At 39.2% G+C, this 17,142-nt stretch overlaps 4 protein-coding genes across 7 annotated transcripts; 1 reads left to right on the forward strand and 3 right to left on the reverse strand.

The window, feature by feature from the left end:
- Window positions 1-137: 137 nt before the first annotated feature.
- LOC137941135 (transcription termination factor MTERF6, chloroplastic/mitochondrial-like) lies at window positions 138-1,949 on the reverse strand. Its single transcript, XM_068786412.1, has 2 exons — window positions 811-1,949; window positions 138-321 (listed from the first exon to the last, which is right to left on the reverse strand). The coding sequence occupies exons 1-2, from the start codon at window positions 1,937-1,939 to the stop codon at window positions 221-223; spliced, it is 1,230 nt and encodes a 409-aa protein (XP_068642513.1). The 5' UTR covers window positions 1,940-1,949; the 3' UTR covers window positions 138-220.
- Window positions 1,950-2,058: 109 nt separating this feature from the next.
- On the forward strand, window positions 2,059-5,967 carry LOC137941750 (uncharacterized). The gene is made up of 7 exons (XM_068787310.1): window positions 2,059-2,256; window positions 2,379-2,512; window positions 2,945-3,077; window positions 3,209-3,312; window positions 4,332-4,503; window positions 4,606-4,746; window positions 4,836-5,967. The coding sequence occupies exons 2-7, from the start codon at window positions 2,463-2,465 to the stop codon at window positions 5,919-5,921; spliced, it is 1,686 nt and encodes a 561-aa protein (XP_068643411.1). The 5' UTR covers window positions 2,059-2,256; window positions 2,379-2,462; the 3' UTR covers window positions 5,922-5,967.
- A 398-nt stretch (window positions 5,968-6,365) lies between these two features.
- Window positions 6,366-10,274, reverse strand: LOC137941678 (uncharacterized). 2 transcript variants are annotated; one of them, XM_068787185.1, is made up of 6 exons: window positions 10,134-10,274; window positions 9,859-10,000; window positions 7,758-8,066; window positions 7,210-7,341; window positions 6,973-7,089; window positions 6,366-6,867 (listed from the first exon to the last, which is right to left on the reverse strand). In XM_068787185.1, exons 3-6 carry the CDS (start codon window positions 8,031-8,033, stop codon window positions 6,526-6,528), a joined length of 867 nt encoding a protein of 288 aa, XP_068643286.1. In that variant the 5' UTR covers window positions 8,034-8,066; window positions 9,859-10,000; window positions 10,134-10,274; the 3' UTR covers window positions 6,366-6,525. The 2 variants fall into 2 exon arrangements, with proteins under 2 accessions (XP_068643286.1, XP_068643285.1); XM_068787184.1 differs by lacking the exon at window positions 9,859-10,000.
- Window positions 10,275-10,760: 486 nt separating this feature from the next.
- Window positions 10,761-16,605, reverse strand: LOC137941693 (probable inactive receptor kinase At5g10020). 3 transcript variants are annotated; one of them, XR_011110427.1, is made up of 4 exons: window positions 15,448-16,605; window positions 12,332-13,972; window positions 11,232-11,876; window positions 10,761-11,017 (listed from the first exon to the last, which is right to left on the reverse strand). XR_011110427.1 is itself a non-coding variant. In XM_068787216.1 (4 exons), the coding sequence occupies exons 1-4, from the start codon at window positions 16,376-16,378 to the stop codon at window positions 11,302-11,304; spliced, it is 3,018 nt and encodes a 1,005-aa protein (XP_068643317.1). In that variant the 5' UTR covers window positions 16,379-16,605; the 3' UTR covers window positions 11,138-11,301. The 3 variants fall into 3 exon arrangements, 2 of the variants coding, with proteins under 2 accessions (XP_068643317.1, XP_068643316.1); XM_068787216.1 differs by lacking the exon at window positions 10,761-11,017 and having other exon boundaries at window positions 11,138-11,876; window positions 12,332-13,570; window positions 13,700-13,972; XM_068787215.1 differs by lacking the exon at window positions 10,761-11,017 and having other exon boundaries at window positions 11,138-11,876; window positions 15,448-16,604.
- Between the last annotated feature and the right edge of the window lie 537 nt (window positions 16,606-17,142).

Genomic DNA, 17,142 nt, shown 5'->3' on the forward strand with positions numbered 1-17,142 from the left:
AAGCCGCTCTGTTTGAAGAAATTAAAAACAGAATCGAACCTTTCGTTGGAGTGTACGCGGGTGAAGAAGCTCGAAGCTTTTATTGCCTCTTCTGGGGAAAACCCACATTTCTGCGTGAGGTAATCTACCACGAAGGAGCGGGACGGCGGGCAACTCTCGGTTGCAGTAGTTGAAAACGAAAGGAAGTTTTTCAGAGAGATGATGTGATTTTCCCACTTTGTCAGGGAAATATTGTACCGTGGAAGACGATACATCGAAGCAGAAGAGGCACCAAGGTAGCGTCTCCCCACCGCCTCCACCCTCCAGTCTTCTGCGTCTCTCCTGTGAAAGTGAAATCACAGGGTTAGGGGAGGGATTTCACTTCCGCTCGTTTCTTTTACAGGACTGGGTTCGGAGGGAAATGAAGGGGAGCCCTAATCCCATTTTCCCATTATTTAATAAAATAATTATTATTTAAATAGATAATATAAATTAAAATTTATCATTTTTAAAGAAGAAAAAAAGCAAAACATACAAAATTATTAAAGCTACAAATTAGATTTTTGCTCTATGCATTGTGAAAGACAGCAATTTTACGAGCTCTCACCAAGCTCAGAAACATCGAAAACAAAAACAGGTACCAGCTTCAGTCGATGAAGCTTCAGTGTGAAGCTTGCAGTGGTTGTATCAAAAAAATCAACTTGAGGCGAGTCTGAGGTCAAAATCTTGTTCCTTCTTATTTCAATTCGAATCCGTTAACAGTATTTCACTCATTTTTCTCGGGGGGAGACCTTTCAGAAACTGGAATTCCATCTGAATGGCTCCTTTTACCTGCTTCAACGCTACTCTTGTAAGCTTCACAAACATCAGGCGCCATCTCCTTGAACTTCTCTACAAATTCCTCCAAAACCCTCTTTTCTGACCAACATACAACAGTATGAAAATCGATTTTCGTTTCCAGCAAATTCCTCGAAAGCAGCCCATTCCATAGCGCATGCCTGGGCGCAATCCTCGTCTCCAGATTATACATCAAGAGCTTCGGCCGGCAAGCAATATAAGAAGCCTCGTACCCGGCATCCTGCATTAAAAACTTTAATCCTTTTCGAAGCTTTGCTTCAGATAATCCTAAAGAGTATGGAAGTACCCGGAACATGGTCATTTTATCTGACTCCGACCACCCCAAGCTCTCCAAAATTTGAAATTTGTACTCCAGTGTGGTTTCACTGATGGAGCACAACACTATCACAGCATGGAAGAACATACCCGAACAGCGTGAGATGCCAAATTCGTTCTCCACTCGAACGATTGCTTTCTGGAGACGATGCCTCGGGGAGAGAAAGTATTGGGGATTCACCATAATCAGTTTCCTTATCTTTTCATCGGAGATTCCATACTCCTTCATAACTGAAATGTTGCTGAGCGTTCTTTCCTCGAACGGGTCCGTCTTGCCGCTGAGCACCCATGTGATTCGCTTAAGCGTCCGTACCACCTCTTCGTCGCTGGAGAGAATACGTCGGAGGAACTCGACGCGGGGTTTGAGATGGGTTTCTACATCGAAGTGGAAGAGATTGGGGTTTTGGATGATTTGCAGAATATCGGCGCCTGAGAAGCCGAGATCCTGGAAGATTTTTAATTTGGGTTCGAGGGTTTTCGCCACATTTGAACAGAGTAGTCTGGGTCGCCGCGAGACGAGAATTCTGATGTGGGTGTCGCTCAGACCGTAATTTCTGAGGAAGGAGAGGACGGAATCTGGTTTTTTCGGAGTCTTGATGTGGGAAATAGCCGTGGATGCAGCGATTGCTTTCTCTCTCGAAAACCCACAAGATTTTACCAGATAATCGACAATGAAAGGCGCCTTGAGAGATGCGTTTTCTTCGACTACTGTTGAAAACGGAAGGTAGTGGCTGATACTCGCCAGGGACTTAAGGGTTCTGGGCAAGCTATCGGAAAGACGCTGCATTATCGATGAAGCCGAAGCAGACCAGACCGGAGACTAGTCACAGGAGAGGGTTACGAGGAGAGGGTAACTAAGAATATATAATAAGTCCATTTGGTAAGTAAAGGAAATAGTCTTTTAATCCTCCTGTTAATAGACATCCAACAACGTTTGAAAGCAACTCCCATATAGTCCTATATGACCGAAGGAGCATGACGCAATAGAACGGGAACAGGGGCATGCCATGGTAGAGACGCGACATCAGAACACGGAGAACAAGACAGCTGAAACTTTGTCACCAAGGAAACTTCGTCTCCGCCGCGTCTAGAACGGGGGTGCAGGTTAGATATAATTCGTCGTCATCCTCTTCGTTTGTTTTCCATAAATTTTTCTAAAATTTTTGTGTTATCTTTCTTGAATATAAATATACTCATTTGGATTTTGACCTAATCTCTGTTTGTAGCGCGCCGTTTCCCTATCGAGAGATCTCACTGTTTCGTTGTCGGAGGAAATTTTGAACTGGGATTTATTTTCAGAGGAGTTCTCTATGTCGATGTTAGACGGGTTCCTGAGGAAGGGGTTCAGAGGAGCCAACTGGTAATTGGCGGTGCTTTTGGTTGAGTTTCCTGTTTTGATCTCGTTTTATCGTCTTAGGGTTGTATAAGGCGTTCCAATTCGTTGTTGATTCTGTGTTGCTTGTCAACTGTAATTGGATTCTGATTCTTTTGCTGACAAAACCACAGAAAGAGAGCTTGAGAATGTGTGATTGAGCTTATTCCGACGTTGGGTAAAAGAGGGTATCTTTATGCTCTACTTCTTGATAAACAGAAAATTTGCTGCAGATGTTGTAAAATGCTTTCGAAAAGAGTGTTGTATGCTAGTTTGCAGCTAAAATAAATTGAAATAGAATGCTCTTTGGTCTGGCCTTGACAGTTTGTCAACTGTTTAAGCAGCAGGTTATGTTTTCCATGAATGAAATTACTGTTTTCAGTTGACGTGTTAAACTTTTCTTTTGTAAAATTCCTTCAGTAAAACCCTATTAAAGTTGGTAATCCCACGGATAAAGATAATGCGAAACAAGAGAGAGGTCCAGCTGAAGCAGATGCGGCGGGACATTGCAAAGCTCCTGGAGAATGGTGAAGAGGCGACTGCTCGAATACGGGTAAGCAGATCTCAATCACAACAGTTAAACATGCTATCATCTTCTTTATATCTACCTTTCCAAGTAAATTTAGTTACATTCTATTGCCAGAATTTTGGGTGCTTAGTTTTGATCCTTGACATTTATTTTAGGTGGAACACATAATCTGTGAAGAGAATATGATGGCAGCACAAGAAATAATTGAGCTGTTTTGTGAACTTATTACTGCTCGTCTTCCTATAATTGAAACACAAAGGTATGTTACCCAACCTGAGGTGTGGTCAGGCTTTTGACCCACCCTGATCTTATATGTTAATATGATTTGGGGACATATTTCTCTTTCTCTTGGGACAGATGTTCTGACTGTTGAAATTGTGAACAAATTTCAGATTCACGAGGTTCTTCAAAATCCTTTGTTTGTTTTTAGGAATTTTATCATTAGGAGTTTTTGGGATTGTAAACAAAACGTTTGGAAAAAAAATCATACCGTTTATACTGAGTAAAAGGGCAGGTGATGAAGAGAAATAGATGTTCATTTTATTTTGAGTGAACAACACATGATACAAGAGAAAGAAGATGAGGGAGAAGTATTGAGGAATAGCCAAGCACCTTTCAAAAGTTTTTACCTTGAAACATGAAGTAGCTAAAGTATGGCAGATTTTTGCTTATAACAAGAGAGAAATATACAAAGTTTGTGCACCCCCCCCCCCCCCCCCCCCTAAAATGGCCCAAATGTTACAACGAGAGGCAAAATTACTTGTGGGGTAGCTAATAGATTTCACCCTCTCACAAATAGAACCCTCTAATGTAGTAATTAATAAAGAGATATATTTTTGGGAAATTATTTATCTGGAAAAAATTGATAAAATGAAATGATTGCAGCTTCTTTTCATCAAATTTCTTTCTCCCAATCTCTTCTTCTGTTCCACTTGATTAATAAGAACCGCTATCTTCCAGCAAAAAGTAGGGAATTTGTTCCAGTTGGGAAGGCCTCGAGATGCATGTTTTTTTTTTCCTTCTCCTGTAAGTAGTGGATGGCAACACTCCAGCTCATTTAGTCCAGTTTCATAGGTATAGGGCAGAACTGTGCTATGCTAATCTTAAATGCCCTGGTTGATGTTTGTGCATGTTGAACTAGCACACCTTTCTTTCACTCTATGGCTATAAAAACAAAAGAACATACTGTTTGGTATGCAATAATTACGCAAACAAAAGCAATTCTTGTTTGCTTGAAGCAAAATATGTTTTTACATAAAATACTGCTCTAATGTGTAGGGAATGTCCTCTAGACTTGAAGGAAGCAATTGCTAGTGTTTGTTTCGCTGCACCAAGATGCCCAGATTTGGTTGAGCTGCCGCAGATTCAAATGCAGTTTGCCATGAAGTATGGAAAGGAATTTGTTGCTGCTGCAACTGAACTCATGCCTGATTGTGGAGTTAATCGGCAGGTCACATCAACTGTTTGTTTTTGTATCTAGGTCATCAATTGACATTTTACCATAGTATTTTCGTTAATGATTCTAACTCAGTTACTGTTTCCACTCCTTCAGGTAATTGAACTTCTTTCAGTTCGTGCCCCATCTCCTGAAATAAAGCTAAAGTTACTGAAGGACATTGCTGAAGAGCACGATTTAGATTGGGACCCAGCAGCCACAGATGCTGAGTTTTTGAAACCGCATGAAGATCTACTGGTAGAAAAATAAACTTGCTTCTTACTGGCACCATAATAAGCTTCTTGGATACTTTTTAATTAAATCTTTATCATTTCTTATTTTGGTAGAATGGCCCTAAGCAGTTCATCAGTGGGTCTAAGCTGCCTCTCCCCAAAGAGAAATATGATGAATCATTGACTTTTGCTCCTGCTCAAGTTTCCCCAAAACAGCTTGATTCTGAATCCAACTTCGATGATTTAGATCTTCCAGAAGTTCCAAATATTGCACCCAGACCAAGGCTGAGATCTGAACACAGCGAGATTAACCCATCACTTCCATCCTCTCCGGCTTTGGAATCTCGACAAGAATTCATGAATACTTCAGGAGCAAACGAAAATGTGGAACATGAATATCATTTGGGACAGGATGTAGTTCAGCCAGAGGAGTCTCCTGTGCAACCACATGCGTCATCCAACATTGCAGTAGGTACCAAAGATGATAAGCAGTTCCTCCCATTCATTACTCCTCCGCTGTTTTCTTCTCAAGTTGTGGAAAAGGAACAAGAGTTACCCAAACAAGTTCCCAAACTTCCGAGGACCAAAATACAAAGCCGAGACTCCCAGGAACAGTCCCATCACCCAGCTCAGATACTCTCTACAACCCAAAGCGAGGCCCATGTAGACCTGGAAGATGTCTTGGCTGCTGCCCAAGCTGCTGCGGAAACTGCTGAGAGGGCAGCAGCAGCAGCTCGTTCAGCTGCAAGCCTCATGCAGCTCAGAATCTCCGAACTGAACCAGAGAAAGGAAGAGCACCAGGTCGGAGAGAAGGCTAAAACAGAATTCCAGATGGATGGCTTAAAACACCCAGCTGTTTCAGATGCACCTATATTCCAGAATGGAAATAATGTTCCACCAGATGTCTTTCCTGATGATTCAGATCCAGGACTGGTGGTTTCACCAGATGTGTCTGCTGATGGTTCAGATCAAGGACTGGTGAGTCCAAAATCCCCCTTTTTTGACTCACCGAAGATGGAACATGAGGTTGGCCGTAGTCCCGGGGAACAGAGCGCCAGGCATCTGCCTTCCCACCAACTACAAAGATTGCCTTCTTCCCTGGAGGATGACCCATATTTCTCCTACCCCAACTTATTTACAAGTCCTAAGGCTGGTTATTCTGCAGAGAACAGTCAACGGCATCCTCATAAACCAGAGTAGGATAAATTGTATCCTCATCACTCATTTTCAGTATTGCAGTTTTTAAGAGTTCACATTTTTTCATTTCCTTACGTTGTGCAAGCTTAGTATTTGTATTTTTATGTATTATTAATTAATAATATTTTTCGTTAAATTTAAAACCATTGATTTTATTAATTTTAAAAATGGGTTAATTAAACCAAAATAACACGAGTAAATCATTAATATAATACAGTAATTAAAAAATAAATATAATGAATAAATAAAAATATTATATTATTAATAACACAAGATGGATGTTTTTTTAGTATTAATTAAAATATATTAAATAAATAAATAAAATATTACATTAATTAATTATTGCAATTTATTGTACATTAATTAGTCGAAGATCACTAATTTCAACATCTTCCTTATTCCATAATGTTGATGTTAATGAAGGCAGTTGTGGTAAACCTACCTACTTGTATTTATGTGAAATGGTGTATAAAATATTTAGTAGATGAAATACATCGTGACAATGAGACATAATTATATAAAAACAGGTATTTCATGAGCAAAAAAGCGAGATAAAATGGAGGTTTTGATCAATAACAGCCACCCATACAACTAGGGTCCGGGTGTTTTACATATCAGGGACATTCATCTCGAAAAGCTCCGGTAGATGGGCATTCGTTAGCTTGGCTCTCTTGCTTGTTGCACGCTTCTTCTTAGGCTTGGGCTTGGAAGAAATGCCCTGGAACTGAGCTGCAGCTTTCCTCTGGGCTGTATTGGTTGCAGGCTTCATACCATTCTTCTGAAGATCCTTTTCAATGTCTACCATGTCTGGTGGCAACTTAATCTCTCGAAAGAGTTCCTTCAAATCATCATCCACTTTAATTATGGCGCGGGGATCATTGGGGTATGCTATATCTTCTTGAGAATCAAAATTTGAGAGCAACCAAATCTGCCCAGCAGCTTTTAGAGCCTGTAGATGTGGAGATTATGGAAGTAACTACTTGTGGCCTGTTTGTCTTCAACAAATAAAAGAAACTTCTAACAGAATAATGCATTTCTAATTAGAACTGCAGACCTGTAAATCTTCCACAACAGATGGATATGAATCCTTGAGATCTATCACAGAGATACCCTCAGGGCACTTACGTATCAAAGTGAGCAATTGATTCTTGTCCTTCAAGTCATGCTTCGACTGCATTTAGAAAAATGAACAGCAACAATCAAAATATTTTACATGTATCAAAAAGTTCAACATGGATCGACTATCTATGCGTTAATCCATTACTAAAGAATTCTGAAGGCATTTATTTACCTTGTAAGAGAAGCGGCCTCCTGAATAGTTTACTTTGTAGTTATTTCTTAGACTGTCAAGCACTGCTTTATTAGCTGTCACATCAACATAACATCTCTCATTTATCTCCTCTGGTGTAAAAGCTTCTCTTGTCTGCAGAAGTTTAAGTTGAAGCAACTCCTATTACTAGATATCACAATATTTGTCAAGATTAAAATTGGAATTTCAAGATTATGGCTGACTGACAAAAAGCATGAGCAACTTATTCATCCTAAGTTCTCCCGATGCGTTGCACATACCAGAAATTATGTAGTAATTTCTTACAAGTAGCCAGTCATTATGACATGCCAAAACTTTTTTTATAAGCAAGAATTTCGTTAAGAAAATCAAGAATACAAAGAAAGCATTACAATTGCCCAAGCCAACAGCAAACAAATCAACCAGTACCGAACGGGAATGAGTCACCCACAGCAATAAGATGTAAATTAGCTCCCATCCTAACAAGTGAATCTGCAGTAGAATTGATATAATTCTCTTTCATAGATGACTGAAAATGAGAGATCATATACCTCAAAAAGCAGGTTGAGAACACGTTTTAGCTGAGCCCCAACAGGTCCCTTCCTAATGGAGTTGATATGCTGAAGTCTCTCAGTGTCATTCGAAAACTTGACTGGAGGAGCTGGTGCTTTCACTGCTGAGGTAGACGTGGTAGCAGCAGATGCATGTCTGTGGGACTGATGACTGCCCTTAGATGGTGCTGCCCTGTTTGCAATGCTGGTCAAGGTAGTCTGACATTTCTCTTGCTGCTGCTTGAACTTATTGAGGCTTTCCTGTAATGATGTCATGGCAGAAGTAGAGATCCAATCCTTCAAATAAACCTGCAAAAACCGAGGAAAAGGGCAATCAAACAACAAAAACAAAGGAATAAATATGTACTTCACCTCTGCAGCACCATTTTTAGTTTTGAAGCAGTGAAACAACTATAAGACTAAGCTACTTGAAACAAAAAGCAATAAATCATGGGAAAAGATATAAGGCATAAAGTTCATCAAGGCAAATAACCAAAACCTCCCATAACTTTAAACATCCAATATCATTGCTCTCTTTGCCTGTCAAATGTTGGAATAGCTTTTAATGGTTGATAATAATTACTCAACTAGAAATCAGTGATCTCTGCCCAGTGAAGAGCCCAGAGGTGCAAATATTCAAAGAATAGGCACATGACATGAAAATATCAAGACAGAACAGCAGATAACATGATACTTTGAACCAATAACACTTTCTTTCCCTGTTAAATCTGGGTATAGCTGTTAATATTTGACAATAATACCTTCACTGACTAAGATTCAGAGTACAAAACAACAGCAAAGCAAGCAGCGAAGGGCTAAAATGTATTAAAGATTCAAAGGAGAGGCTATGTACATGACAAGAAAATAGAAAGACCAAAAAAGCAGAAAACATTATTTAAAAAGACATCAAGGAGGCTTCTTGTAACTCTTATCCTTAGGAGGTCTTCCCTATAGCCAGGTATTTTCAGAAAACCCCATCCTTTCTGGTGTGGACGGTTGGCAGGAATATATCACTACTTGATTGACGTGGAACATTTACCCTAAGTCGTTAAGTATACTAGAGGACACCCAATCATGGCACGGTACACACCTGAATATACTTATCCACATTAATGTGTAGGCCAAGGTGTAAGAAAAGCACATAACATAAAAATATAATTCTTGAAACTCAACCCCTCTAAAAAAAATCATATCTCTAGAACAAAGACATAAGTGTCTAATAGTGATTGAAACTATCACAAAACAATAAAAACTGACTCAAAATAGTAGTATAAGATAAGAATGTTAGCAAGTCCCTTAAATCGCGATAGATGGAATCTCATCCTTAGTTCAATTAATAGTCAAGAAAAAAATAAATGGATGAGAAAAATCAAAAGAAAAAGAAACTCAAATGTACATACAAACAAATGAACTTGTATTGGACACTTAAAGTAGTAATCTTAATTCCTTTTACCATTAATGGATACTCATAAAAATAGAAGAACAAATAGAGAATAGCAATAGAACAAAAGATTTATATTACATACTCGACTGCACAAATTAATAAAAATGTGTTATACAACAATATAATTTTTTTTGAGAGAAAAATGTGTTATCCAAATATCACAAAAGAAATAAATTTAAAAAATAAATATTCTTCTGTCACTTTATCTCTTTAAAAAAAAAAAAAATTAGATATCCCAAAAAAAATTCTCTGTCAAATCTTTATGTGGGATTAGTATTGTTAAAACCAACAGAGAACTAAAATCCCATTGCTCACACAGCTGTTTTCTAAATTGAAGTCCTCTAATGCAGTTTGAGATATATCCCAACCCTTAAAACATACTCAGAAAGCACAAAAATAATACAAAACATCAAATTTCAAATCATCCCTGTAGATGCCACAGATTTAGACCAGGATTTTTATTCCAGAAAAGGGGATTTATGGACTTTTAGGTTCAATTCGCTACCTTCCACCAGAAAATCGCCGCTGAATCCACTCAATAGACTATCAACATACATAGGCAACCTCAGATCGCTAACATTAAATCTCAAGTTTCTGTCATTAACACATGGAGAGAGATGTAGAGAGAGAAAGAAAAACAGAAAAGAAAATTGATACCTCTAACTTAATCTAACATTCATAACGTAATAACAGAAAAGTTTCGCGACCACATTCAGAGATGCCAAATCCCGAACACCATTAGATATCAAAATTGGTTTCCAGATTACAGAAGACAAAATCCCCGTGGCCGGGCCCTTATCTGCCATTAGAGATCACAGAAAAACGAAATTATAGAAAAAAATCTAAAAATCCTCAAACGCCATCAAAGAGGGGAAAAACCACGAAATTTCAGAAACAGTTAAAAAAACAAATAGAGAGAGTAGATAACTCACAGAATAGAAGGAATAAAATTCACCGAGAACGTGGCGATAGCATCGGCCACGGGCCACGTGGAGGAGAACTCGAAAACGTCCGGAAATCGCAGGAGGAGATCAGGGAGTAGAACGAAGAAGAGCAGCAGCCGTCGCCACGGAATAAACAGTGAAAGAGATGGAGACATATTTAATAAGTAGAATTAGTTAAAAATAATATTAACTATTAAAAGGCAAGATAACAAGCAATTATTCAATAAAACAAAATAATTATAAATAATTTCCTTTTGAATATTTTATATCTCTTTTTTACTACGTCATAAAGAACGAAATTTTTTTGCCACGTAAAAAAATGACCAACGGTGAGTGAGGTTTTCTCATCCACCGTTCGCTCGACAGAGATAGATCATAGATATTTACAATGCGGTTGTGATCGAATCTTGTTTGGCCTCGCCGTGTCCCTATTGAGATGTCTCACTGTTTCGCTGTCGGAGGTGAAGTGGTTGGCCCATTTTAAGTCCCAGTTAACTCCTGAACTGGGAAGAAGATCTGATTTCCTAATCTATGCCTGGTTCTGAAGTTATCCATTAATGAGCTAGAGCAGAAATCCAAACTGTTCAATGTTAAACTTAATCGTCCTGGTTGATGACTGTTGACACTTAAGCTACAAAAACATAAAGTACTAGCAACTTTGGTTTGCAACAATTACACAAACAAAAGCAATTTTGGTCTACTTGAGGCAGAATAAATATTTTTACACAAAAGTACTGCTCAAAATGTGTAGCGAGCATCCTCTAGACTTGAAGGAAGCCATTGCAAGTGTTTGTTTTGCTGCACATCCCAGATGGTTGATCTGCAACAGATTCAAATGCAGATTGCCATTCATATGAAATATAATCTGGGATCTGCATATAAATAAAAGAACAGCTTCTAATACATTACCTTCCATACAGCAAACCAAAATTGTACAGGAACATAAAACAGAGAAAAGAAGCTTGCTACAAGTCAGAAAAAAGTACACAGCCTTCAATTTCAACTCAGCTTGAAATAATCTCAATCAATCAATGGATCAATCATCTCTTTACACCAAAAAACAAAAACAAAATTAGCCTCTTGTACCTGGCACCAGTGAACTAATCAGGTTGCGTCAGGAAAACAATGTTGTGACAAATGTACAAAAATCTCAAGCTCATATGGAACATAAATCTTCAAACACTGTTTTGATGTTAGGTCTCTCATTTACAGGAAGAATACATCTCAAAGAAACTGCAAGCAGTTCATCCATAGCTCTCGGAGCTTCCTCCAAACACGTAATGTCTCTGTCAAAACAATCTGTGCCACGTCCCTCACTAGCACATAGGCTCACCCAATCCGTGAGGTCAACTGCACCAGACTGACCTGATATAATGTCACCAGCACTTTTTCTTGTTAAGAGCTCCATTAATATAACACCAAATGCATATACATCAGCTTTAAATGTGGGAATAGGTTTCATTAAAGTAGCAAGCTCTGGGGAGCGATACCCATGGGCTCCTAAGTTCAGTATTTGTTCAGCTGTCCCAACAGGAGTCATGAGACGGTGGAATCCATAGTCAGTCAGTTGGGCAGCAAGATCAGGGCCTACTAGAAGTATGTTTGTAGGCTTCAAGTTGCCATGAGGAAGGCCTCGGTCATGATGGAGATAATACAAACATCGAGCAACATCTACTGCAACTTTAAGTCTTTGGGCAAAAGATAAAGGAGAGTGTCTCCTAGGTGTAGCCTCTGCAGAACAGTCAATTTCTGATTAGAACATCTTATACTGCACAGAAAAAGCTAGCATGTCCATGAATGTTACCATCTTTGTCAGTCCTACAATGAATCAAAGCTTAAATAAATGAGGACACCATCTGACAATAACTAAGATTTCACCCTATTGGATGAGAGAGCGTAAAACTCATCAGCATATATGAGAAGAAAAACATGACAGAGAAAATATCTTATCACTATTTAATGTGCTAGTTTCAAGGTTAGCTGTATAAAAATGATTTTTCTTCCTTAACTAGAGTTTAGGGTTCTGATCCCCAATATTGGCTGTCCAAGAAACCCTTAAGAAAATTAGTTAGCAAAGCCCTCAATGACCTGGTAGTTGACATGGAGTAAACATGGACAAGACCAGTATTAATGAAAACAAGAGAAAATGTGGAATGATAACTGGAAATTAGAGAAACAAGTTTTACCATAAAGATGGAGGGCTAAACTATCGCCATTGACATAATCTGCAAGGATCAAACGTTCATGCTCATGTGGTCCCCAGTAATAGGCTCTCAATGGCAAAAGGTTTGGGTGTCCGATAGTTCCAATTCTCTTAAATTCCTTGGCAAACTCCTCCTTACGCTTCACAAGACCAACTCGCAACCACTTCACAGTCAACAAATGTCCACTATCTAACATAGCTTTGTATAGAGTTCCATGGCTACTTCTACCAAGAACTTCTGCTGGAGCCCTTGATAATTCCTCTGCAGTAAACACCAATGAACTATCCAGAAAATATAGTTCACCAGCCAATCGATCAGGTGAATAGACACTCAATGGCACAAGCTGCTCAGGCACACATGACTCGATATAATGCGGCTGAGATAAGGGAGACCCAGGAGAAGATTTCCACCCAGAGGTTGGAGGGAAAACACCATCTCCTACATCAGAACCACATCTAGCAATCTCTGTTAAATTCTCTGTTTGCTTGGAGAGTGATCTATGCGATGGCAGCAGTTGATCGTTCGATAAACCCAATGAAGTTGGTTGAGGGTGGTCAACATTTTTGTTGAAATTGAAAAGAGCTGTACGAGTAAATACTGCTAATTTCCCATCTCGTCCAGTACTTTGGCCACTGAACCCAACTGTTCCTTGAAATTCATGCTGCTGAGTCCTAATGTACACAAGCAAGATGAAAGCAACAAGCATAAGACTCCCGACAACTCCAACAACAATTACAACTTTAATACTAGTGCTAATAGAATGATGCCCTTCAGAATGGTTAATGTCACTCGAACTCCTTCTATTTGGCTGTGGAGTATCAGGATAGATGACAAGAAGGTTATTTCCAGGGAGAAATGAAGTGATGGGGAAATCCCTCAAGTTTTCAGGAACATAGCCAGACAAATTGTTGTAGGATACATTAAAGGTTTTCAGATTTGGAGAGAGCCTGTCTGGTATCTCACCCCTGAAACTGCTGGAAGAAAGATCAAGACTTTCCAGAAAGCTAAGTTTGCTAAGTTCGCTCGGTATAGTTCCTGACAAGTGATTTTTCCCAAGATTCAGCAATTTAAGTCTCTCCATATTACCAATCTCCGGAGGCAAATTACCCGTCAGTGAATTACTGGAGAGATCAAGAAACTCCATCCCTGGAGCAGATGGTAAAACTAATGATTCAATTGAGTGAGAACCCTGAATTGGGATGGATCCTGTGAGATGATTCCCTGAAAGGTTCAAACTTCTCAAGGTCAAGGATGTGAAGAAGCTTCCAGGAATCAAACCAGTAAACTCATTACCACTTAGGTCTAAAGTGCTCAACCTTGAATAAGTGCCTAAAGAAGGAGGAATAGCACCTTGCAGAGAGTTATTTCTGATCTTGATTGAAGCCAAGTTGGCAAAGTGGCCAATCCTGTCTGGAAAGTTCCCAGATAACAGATTCGAGCTCAGATCCACAAGTTCCACCAAATCACCCCAACTGTTAATCGGAGACATATCCCCTGAAATCCCATTATTGCTCAAGTCCGAAATCACACAACTCCCCAGATTAGATGGCAGTGAACCTGATAGATGGTTCCCAGACAGATTCAGACTCTTCAATGTGGTAGAGTTAACATTGAGAACAGAGCCTGCATGATCAATTAGGGACAACGAATAGTATAAGCATGATTTTCAAATCAAAACTAGAAAGCCAAGCATGCACATCTGTATTTCCTACTCAGACAGACATCTCAACGGAAGGCTACATAATTATAATTTTGGCTCCCATCTTTTGGTTTTATTTGGCTAATTGACTTGTATACAGCTGCAACCAACTTGTATCTTCAGTACAAAAAAAGAACAACTCTGGCCTCAACTCATCCTCATCATGGTCGTGTTCCAACTAGGTGAAGGTCAACATCATCATCAAATAACAGCGGTGGAGTTTAAATCCAAGCCCATCAGAACCTGAGCCTACACTGGCCAATTTCCACCACTTAAGAAAAACTTCCTTCTTGTGAGCATCAGGTTTTAAACAAAATAAAATAAAATAAAAATACAACATTTTGAAGTAAAAAAAAAAACAGGCTTCATTGTAAAAGAATTTGATGAGCCTTTAATAACTATAAAACAATCAATGTACTGAAAGGGAGAGAGTATCCCAACCCCCATCATTTATATAGAGTTCAGAGGATCCAACAACAAGGTGCAGTCCAGAAAGAAGATCTGAGGGACCGTTTACAAAACACAGTACATGCTTCCACTCAATTGACCATGAAAAGCAGTTGAAAGAGATCCCATCAGGTAATATCCCAGTTAAAAAAACAACTGGGCTAGATGATCACTCAGACAAGTGTTTTTTTTTTAACAGCAGATCTCGTAAGATTTAAAGCTTTTGGAGATATTTGTTGTTCTCCAAGAAAAATTAAAATTAAAAATTTTATATATTATGTAATTTGCAATAAGCATCTTGAAGGATGAAAGAAGTAAGAAACAACCAGACTTCCACCACATGATAGACAAAGCAATTGGTGAACTTCTCTTTCACAAGTTTACGAACAGTCGGAAAGTTTAGGATTATATTTGCGAGCATTTCTTTGTTTCTTATTCGATGCCTAGTTGGCAATTTCTGCTCAATATATCTCTCAATCAAAATATTATGCAACATTTATCTGCAGCAACTGCAAGTTATAAGACCCCATTATTAGCCTCAAACACTACCATGTTGCTGCCTGAGTACAGATGAGTCGTGAAACTCAAAGATCTTAGCCAGCAAACCTATCAGAGACAACCAAGATCTATGACTTGAAAGGAACCAAGTACAGATCAGTCGCAAAACTCAAAAATTTTAGCCAGCAAACCTATATCCACAAGTGGAAAGCTAAAAAGATGGTGTAAGAACGGGATCTTAGGGAAAGAGTGAATCACCATTCGCTGTATTGTCCAAACTATTCCATAACCGGATGGGTTTGAACAACTCCCAAGTTTCCAATTTTTATCATCACGGTCCACACAGAAACAAACTTGCCCTCCCTATACTCGTCCGCGTTCAAATTTTAAAAAAAAAAAGAAAAAAAGAAAAACAAAGGCTCTAATAGTAAACACCGCAGTTGAAATTTGTTACCTGAAAACCCATTCGCACTGAGATCCAACTCTGTCAACGACATTGAACTTCCAAATAGCTCAGGAGGGAGAGATCCATCAAATTGATTATTCCCCAACCTTATAACTCGAAGAGATGGCAAAGAAGCAAAAGAAGGAAGCGCCCCACTGATCTGATTATGACCCACATCCAAAACCTCCAAATTCCTGAACAACTTCATAGAATCATTCGAAAAGAAGCCTCCATTCAAGCTATTATGACTCAAGTTAACATGCCTAACCATATTAGCGAAGTTCGAAAGATTGTTGGAGTCCATAAACAGCTGTCCGTAAAAAGCATTACAGCTCAAATCAACAAACTCCGTATTCCGAAGCTCCGAGAAGAAAACCCCGATATCCCCATAAAGACCATTAGAGTGCAAATCCAAAACCTTCAATTGCTGCAGATTCTGCAGCCCCTTCGGGAACGCTCCAGTGAAATTATTAAAAGAGAGGTTCAAGTGACCGAGACCCCACAGTTCCGCAATCCGAGCCGGCACCGGCCCGTAAAACACATTTCCAGAAAGATCCAAATGCTGCAAAGAAGTCATACCACCAATGGCCGGCACAAGACGACCAGTCAGGGCATTATTAGCCAGGGAAAGATTCCTGAGGGACTTGAGTCCATTCAAAGTAGAGAACTTCAAATCCCCAGCGAGACCAAGACCTTCCAGATTGACGACGTTAACAAACCCATCATCGGAGCAGATAACCCCATGCCAGCCAACCGGGCAGCCATTGGCTTGCAGAGAAGCGGGATCCCAAGAATCCGACACCCGACCAGTCGGGTCCGACCGGATTCCCTTCTTGAACTCGAGCAGCGACCTGACGTCCGAAGTGAGATCACGACTCTCTGACACAACCGCAAAAAAGAGCAACAGGATCAGTATCGAGCTGAGACTACGCATTTCCATCACAGAGTGGGGGGGAAAAACCCTAACCCCAGAAAATCATAGAGAGAAGGAGAGAAGCCGAGATTCCCAGTCGAGGAGCAGAAAGAGGAAAGAAAAAACTCTTAAGCCAGTGTAAACTGTGAACTACTGGTGAAAGGGGTTTTGTGGAAAAACATACATTATGATTTTTATATGCTAGAAAGAGGGAAACCAGTAACCAGTAACCTGTAGTATAGCAGCGAAGGGCGCTTGCGCTGAAATGGCGGTTTGGAGGCGGAGACGTTGGTTGGAGGATGTGAGTAACAACAGTCTGTAAAGCACCACTCTCAGCGGGACCCACTCACATGCTTGCCGGAATCGCTACTCTTTCCTTCCTTTTTTATTTTCTTTTCTTTTTAAATCCAATACTTCTAAACTATTAATTATGTGATATTTATCTATACTAATTAATTATATCTTAGTAATTTTATTTAAAAAACAATTAATATTTTAAATTATTGAATGCTATAAAAACCAAGTTAAATATCAGCGTACATATATATTTAATATTATCCTATTTAATAATAATAATGAATTATAATAATATATTTGTAATTATTGACTTAGTCATGAAAACGTAATTATTTGAAATTTAATGGCGATTAGTGAAAGTATTTGAATGCATTTACAGTCAAATCTTTTAGAAAATTCAAAACGTAATTATTATGGGGGACAGGGCCACAAGAGCATACAATAGGGCCTACCTGTACTTTGTGTGAAGCTGATAGATGGTCCAAAATCCGTGT

Source organism: Aristolochia californica, unplaced genomic scaffold (assembly GCF_029961685.1).
Source record: "Aristolochia californica isolate CCGP_79_NKW_82.1479 unplaced genomic scaffold, dmAriCali1.0.hap1 SCAF_9, whole genome shotgun sequence".
NCBI classification, from domain to species: Eukaryota; Viridiplantae; Streptophyta; class Magnoliopsida; order Piperales; family Aristolochiaceae; genus Aristolochia; species Aristolochia californica.

What these genes read in the sequence shown, in the direction of transcription:
- LOC137941135 (XM_068786412.1), bottom strand. Translation starts at nt 1,939, where the DNA reads ATGCAGCGTCTTTCCGATAGCTTGCCCAGAACCCTTAAGTCCCTGGCG. An exon ending in CAAGAGTAGCGTTGAAGCAG is followed by an intron (nt 322 to 810) that starts GTAAAAGGAGCC and finishes TCACTTTCACAG; the next exon opens with GAGAGACGCAGAAGACTGGA.
- LOC137941750 (XM_068787310.1), top strand. Translation starts at nt 2,463, where the DNA reads ATGTCGATGTTAGACGGGTTCCTGAGGAAGGGGTTCAGAGGAGCCAAC. An exon ending in AGGCGACTGCTCGAATACGG is followed by an intron (nt 3,078 to 3,208) that starts GTAAGCAGATCT and finishes CATTTATTTTAG; the next exon opens with GTGGAACACATAATCTGTGA. An exon ending in AACCGCATGAAGATCTACTG is followed by an intron (nt 4,747 to 4,835) that starts GTAGAAAAATAA and finishes TTATTTTGGTAG; the next exon opens with AATGGCCCTAAGCAGTTCAT.
- LOC137941678 (XM_068787184.1), bottom strand. Translation starts at nt 8,033, where the DNA reads ATGACATCATTACAGGAAAGCCTCAATAAGTTCAAGCAGCAGCAAGAG. An exon ending in GAGGCCGCTTCTCTTACAAG is followed by an intron (nt 7,090 to 7,209) that starts GTAAATAAATGC and finishes TTCTAAATGCAG; the next exon opens with TCGAAGCATGACTTGAAGGA. An exon ending in CTGTTGTGGAAGATTTACAG is followed by an intron (nt 6,868 to 6,972) that starts GTCTGCAGTTCT and finishes CCACATCTACAG; the next exon opens with GCTCTAAAAGCTGCTGGGCA.
- LOC137941693 (XM_068787215.1), bottom strand. Translation starts at nt 16,378, where the DNA reads ATGGAAATGCGTAGTCTCAGCTCGATACTGATCCTGTTGCTCTTTTTT. An exon ending in CAGTGCGAATGGGTTTTCAG is followed by an intron (nt 13,973 to 15,447) that starts GTAACAAATTTC and finishes TTGATCATGCAG; the next exon opens with GCTCTGTTCTCAATGTTAAC. An exon ending in TTTAGCCCTCCATCTTTATG is followed by an intron (nt 11,877 to 12,331) that starts GTAAAACTTGTT and finishes ACTGTTCTGCAG; the next exon opens with AGGCTACACCTAGGAGACAC.